Below are 5,935 nucleotides of genomic sequence, written 5' to 3' on the forward strand. Positions count from 1 at the left end.
AAACATTATTCAGCTTTAAATATTGTTCAGCTTTAAAGTTACTGTGCAACTGTGTAATAAAAATGTGCTCACGACTTTGGCCTTGAGAGCGATAAGAAGCGATCGCCTCATCCTGCAGGTGCAAGATATCTGCAAGCGAAGAGACTAGAACACCCAAGGCCGATTTCCTTTTATGGAGTTGTTTTTCTGCTAATGCAGCACTTTCCTCACAACCCCCTCCTGTAAGTTTTAGAGAATATATACCCATCCTCACAGCAAATATTAGGAATCTCCTGATGTGAGCTGTGTTGAGAGGTTGTCTCTGTCTCAATAAAAGTTCACTGATTCCCCATCTGCCGCAGGTGTCCGGTTGTCTTCATTCTCCGCCAGCCTGGTTAAGTCAATTCCTCCTTAACATCTAAAAGAACCTATTTAATGAAGGAAGACGGGTTCACTTTGTGTTTAATATTATTCTATTGCTGTTGTTGTTTTTTTGTATCCTTCAATTGGCGTCACGAACAGGATCCGCTCCAGGTCAACTGGAACGGATGGGAGGACTTCGGCCGTGGTCTGAGTGAACGGAGTTTGGACAAAAGCTGTGTGCACACAAAAACAAGGTAAGCAGACCTTTTATTTCTGCTATATTGAACATTATAAAAATACTTAGTGTCCAAACTCCTAGTAATTCATAACCAAAATTGTCTGGCTTACTTAAGGCTTGTTGAGAATCAGACAAGTGAATAAGAGATAAGTGAATAAGAAATAAGTGAATAAGTGAATAAAGATAAGAGTGAACTGAGGTCTGACCACGGTTGCAGCCGACGGGTTGCTCTCCGGTGTCGGATACATACCTCAGTGCAGGTCTGGGACCTTGAAAGGGTTTATTAGTAACGCCTTTCTAAACAAATTAAAAGGTTAAAGGCCTTGAGAATATTTTTTAGTAATATTCTCTAAACTACAGAAGGGTTAGGAAGGCCCAGAGGACTTTATTAGAAAAGATCCTCTAAAACTTAAAAAGGAGAAGTACTGGTTGGAGTCCAAAGGAGGGGTCCCTTTGATCAATAGGAGAAAACGGATCTCTTCTTAAAACCCTGATGATTTTAGTGTTTTAAATGTTTTGATGTTCTGTTTGATATTGGACACACATAAATACACGCTGAATGCTTGCTGTGGAACACTGGGCAGGACAGTTTGGTTCTCCGTTGTTCACAGATTACACAATTAAAGGAACTAGGTTCCTCTTTTGGTTAAAATAATACACCACACATAGAATTTTTTTACACATTTATTACATACATAAGGAGGGTAATGAGTGACTGCAGGTAATGTATGAAGTGTGAATGAGACGTGTGAACAAGGTGACAACCAACTAGCACCCCTATCAGGAAGCTCTAGGCAAGGTTACCCGCCAGACTCCGGTTTGGTAGAAGCTTGGTAACACCTGAAGGGATATTTCAGTGCTGACTCACCTTTAAAGCAGCGCCCCAGCTGTTAGTGCCTAACAGAGGCAGAAACCCAGCTGGCCCAAATTCTCCTTTAAAATCAATAAAAGAACACTCCTCCATTGACAGTAAAATGGATGGAGAATTAGATCGAGAAACTAATGATGATGGTTGGGGTCCCGGTGTTATTCTTAGCACATTGGGAGAACAATTAACATGTGTTGAGACAGTCATCAACTCCACACACCAGCCTAAAGAAGCAAAAAAGCAGAAAGAGTCATTGAGGAAAACAGCTGAAAGGTTAATGAAAGAAAAGGGAAAGGACGAGGGGAGTAGTGGTAACTGGGGAATAATTTGGCAGAATAAGGCTATGCAGGCAAAAGAGAAAGAGGAAGAAGCCAACTCAGCAGCAGCAGGTGCAGGTGTGATGAGCGGGGTGAGACACAGAAAGGAAGCAGATAAGCACGCAGGCCGCAAAGCTAAATTTAATCACTGGGTGTGTTTATGGGAAACTGCAAAACCACACATGAAGAAAAATAGGTCTCAGCCACCTCCCTATTCTGCCTCAACTCCTCCCTCAGCAGGCATATATCCGGTACTTAATATCTCTGGTGGAATAATGACTATTGGAGAAGAACCGCCCGTAGCTCCAACTCCCATAGATACCAAGCATTTTTGCCCAGGAAGCTCCTCTCTGTCGGCGACATCCTCAGCTAGTAGTAGAGCCCCCTCTTCTATGTCCCATTGTTTTGGAACCGGATCTGAGGGCCTAACTGACCCATTTGCGAGCGCACCATTTGCGGTTCGAATGAACAGACAGGAACCCACTGAACAACAATTAACTGATCTAGAAGCAGCATTACGCAGCTGCTTAAATGAACATAGGTCAGTGGTCCAGGTGAATAATCGTGTTGCGTCAGCCCCTCTTTCCCGGTCCAACCCCTTTGCCAGCACTCCTGTCGCTGTTAAGGGAGATCTGACCGCTACTGCAAAAACTGAGCCTGGCACTTCACCAAATGTCACAGTTACCATGTCTTTGGTGGGCCGTCAGGATCCGGAAACACAGATGAGTTTAGCCCACGTTTTTGCTGACACTGCTACCCCACCAGGCGGGGAAGAAACTGAGGATACTGATGATGAACTCAGTGACCTTAACAATACACCCCCCTCTACCCCTCCCAGTTTAGGATATCAGACTAGATCTAAGGGCCCTGTGCCTCAGCCTCCAGGCATATTTCCCCTGGTCCAGACTAAAGCGCAACGTAGACCAGTGTATCAACCTTATTCATTCGGAGATGTCCAGGCCCTAGTGGACAAACTCCCTGACATAACGGAGGGAGGGAATGCCTGGTTGGCTGGTTTGGATAAATACACAGCTGGACAGGACCTCGCACTGGGAGATTTTAGAGCTATTATAACTAGGTGCACATCCCGATCTCAGGCAGCGGACCTGGAACAAAATGCGGGTACTACCATGCATGAGAACGAGGTGCCACTAATGCAGGCCTTGAGGTTTATTGGACCGGCCCTGCGCAAACAATTCCCACCCAAAAATCAAGGCACCTTACAGAAATTTAAATGGGAGGGAAAGCAAAATCCCACCCATTATCTAAATCAGGCTGTTGAAGACTGGGTGAACCATACAGGTCATCACCCCAGTAGGACTTGTTCACAGAGCATGTGGTTTAGAAGGGCGGTGCTGAGGGGCATTCCGGAGTCAGTAAGCCAGAAAATGGAGGATAATCCTGATTTGCAGGACTGTGACTTTGCAATCTGGAAGAAACATTTGATTTTTAATCTTAACAAAGTGCAGATTAAGTCTGATGATAAAGCGGAGAGCGTCGAAGATTTACAGTTGCAACTGTTGAAGGTTCAGCTGCAGAAAGCTAAAAACGACCTGGGTGGAAAAGGTGACAAGCCTAAAAAGCAGCTTGTGGCCGCTGCGGCTCCCCCTCCTGGTCCAGTTGCCCCTGATTCGTATCCGAACCCATGGCCAACTGATCCACAGCCCCCCCAGTATGGTGCTTATCACTCCCCGGCCCCTTATGGGCAGAGAGGTTCCCCATTTGGAGGAAACAGAGGTGGTTTCAGGGGAAGGGGTCAGATGGGAGGTGGTAGGGGAGGCCAGATGTATGTTTGTTTCCGGTGTGGACAACCTGGACACTGGGCTAAAGCGTGCCCTTTGAACCCGGCTGCTGGAAGAGGCAGGGGAGCCCGTGGTGGGCCCTATCAGCATCCTGGCTACAGAGGTGGACCTCGTGGTGCTTTAGTTGAAGTGCCCCCGGCCCCACAGATGCCTGTGATGGGGTGGGAGTACTACGAGGGTGGTCCCCAGCTATAGGACACCCCACAGACTGCCCAGGACGGTGAAGGGACAACGGCGGACCCTATGCTGTCCATAACTGTAGATAGAAGAAGAAGCAGCTTTTTGGTGGACACTGGAGCTACGTACTCCACCATTAAGGATGTTGCTCGTGAAAGACTTACTGACAGAGTGATTACAGTGGTGGGCATATCTGGGGAACCTAAAACTCTGCCTTACACCGTGCCCCTCCCCACAACGGTTGGAGATCAGACCTTGTTACACAGCTATGTTTGTTCAAAACAGGCGCCTGTGAATTTACTGGGAAGAGACTTGTTGATTAAATTAGGAGCCACAATACTCTGCTCTTCACAAGGCCTAACTGTGACTCTCCCTACTGGGGTTGTACTTCCCTGCTCTGATGGGCCAGAGGGAGGTGGTCAGTTTCTGCTGCAACCCTCCTCCTGTTTGGCGGACTCTGCTGACATCTACTGGGCATTATTGGAAGTTGAAACACCTGCTGAACCAGGAGTTTGGACTGCTTTTCAGCAATGGCGGCCGTGGCTCTCACTCCTACATCCTTATGTCCCTCCCCCTGACCCACCTCATGTTACACTGTTTTATGACAGGCATGACACCACCTGGTACCAGCACATGTTCCAAAAGCAGTGTGAGGGGCGGGCTTGGTCTCTGAACATGTCGTGCATTTTTGCGGCACCGGAGGGAGTGGCAGCAGCGGTTACTTTTACAACAGATCAATTACAGTGGTACATGATGTCTGATGAGGCAGCTCCCCATGTGTCACTGGCCTTACATCCTGGACACCAGGCTAAGGAGCTGGGTGGAATGGTTAAACGTTCCCTTGCGGCCACTGACTGGACACCTACAAAACTCCCACAGGTTTTGTTTTCTCCATCTACCAAGACATACCAAATTTTAAATGATTGCTTTAATTCCTCAACACTGCAACATGGAGTGGTCAGCGGGTCACATGGCAGAGAACACACAGACCACTGTGATGCTGCGCCTTTACTCGACTCTCTTCCAGATTGTTTGTGGTCCCTTGGACCCACAGATGTAGGTTTAGTTGATGTGGAGCCAGTCTCTTTTCAACTGTCATCTGCTACCCCTTTGTGGCAGCCTCAGTACCCACACAGACCGGAGGCTGAGGCTGGGATTGCAGAAACAATTTCTGGTTTGGTCACTGCCGGTGTCTTGGAGCCCTCCTGCTCTAAGTGGAACACGCCCATCCTACCCGTTGAGAAAAAAGGCACGGGGAAGTTCAGAATGGCACATGATTTGAGAAGGATTAATGCCTTACTTGGCACTCCTACTTTGCCTGTGCCTAATCCTTATGTTGCCTTGACCAACCTCCCACCATCTCATGCCTGGTTCACCTGCATTGACTTGGCTAATGCCTTTTTCTGCCTCCCACTTCGTGAGTCACTGCGTGACATTTTCTCATTTACATTTAGAGGCCGACAATGGCGTTACACTCGCTTACCACAGGGATTTGCCCTCTCCCCAGGACTGTTTAATCAGTGTTTGAAAGAACTTTTACAAACCAGCCCACTACCATCTGACTGTATGTTAATACAATATGTGGATGACCTTTTGCTGTCTGCCCCCACGGCTGACATCTGTTTGGAGGCCACCAGAGTGGTACTTCACCACCTGGCCAACACAGGTTTTAAAGTGAGCAAAAACAAACTACAGATTGCAAGAAAACAGGTTTCTTTTCTAGGCCGCATGGTCTCACAGTCCGGTATTTCCTTGTCCCCAGAACACAGGAACTCCATTTTGCACCATCCAAAACCTCTAACTGTAAAAGACATGTTGTCATTTTTGGGCCTGACTGGTTACAGCAGGACCTATGTCCCAGACTATGTTGGCCTTACTTCCCCTTTGCGCGTTTTGGTAAATGAACAAGGCATGAGAAACCTCTCTGCTCCCCTCTCATGGACTACAGAAACAGAACAGGCGTTTATAAAGTTAAAACAACAGCTTTCTGTCGCCTCTGACCTTGCTGTGCCAGATTATGCTTTGCCTTTTCATCTTGATGTTTCTGGAACTGGAACCCATATCAATGGTATCCTGTTCCAGAAAAAAGGGGGAGAGAGAAAAGTGTTGACATATGTAAGCGTAATGCTTGACAACACTGAAAAACGCCACCCACCGTGCACACAACACGTTTCTGGACTTGCAAAAATCA

The 5,935-nt window shown here is 47.2% G+C and overlaps 1 protein-coding gene across 1 annotated transcript; it reads left to right on the plus strand.

Moving 5' to 3' along the window:
- The first annotated feature begins 1,031 nt into the window (after nucleotides 1-1,031).
- LOC147339173 (uncharacterized) lies at nucleotides 1,032-3,840 on the plus strand. Its single transcript, XM_086290230.1, has one exon. It carries the CDS (start codon nucleotides 1,555-1,557, stop codon nucleotides 3,760-3,762), a length of 2,208 nt encoding a protein of 735 aa, XP_086146356.1. The 5' UTR covers nucleotides 1,032-1,554; the 3' UTR covers nucleotides 3,763-3,840.
- Nucleotides 3,841-5,935: the final 2,095 nt, after the last annotated feature.

This window comes from Aulonocara sp. 'chitande type north' Nkhata Bay, linkage group LG1, assembly GCF_057382095.1.
Source record: "Aulonocara sp. 'chitande type north' Nkhata Bay isolate Kocher_YH1m ecotype deep benthic linkage group LG1, A_spYH_male_GT1.1, whole genome shotgun sequence".
Classification (NCBI taxonomy): Eukaryota; Metazoa; Chordata; class Actinopteri; order Cichliformes; family Cichlidae; genus Aulonocara; species Aulonocara sp. 'chitande type north' Nkhata Bay.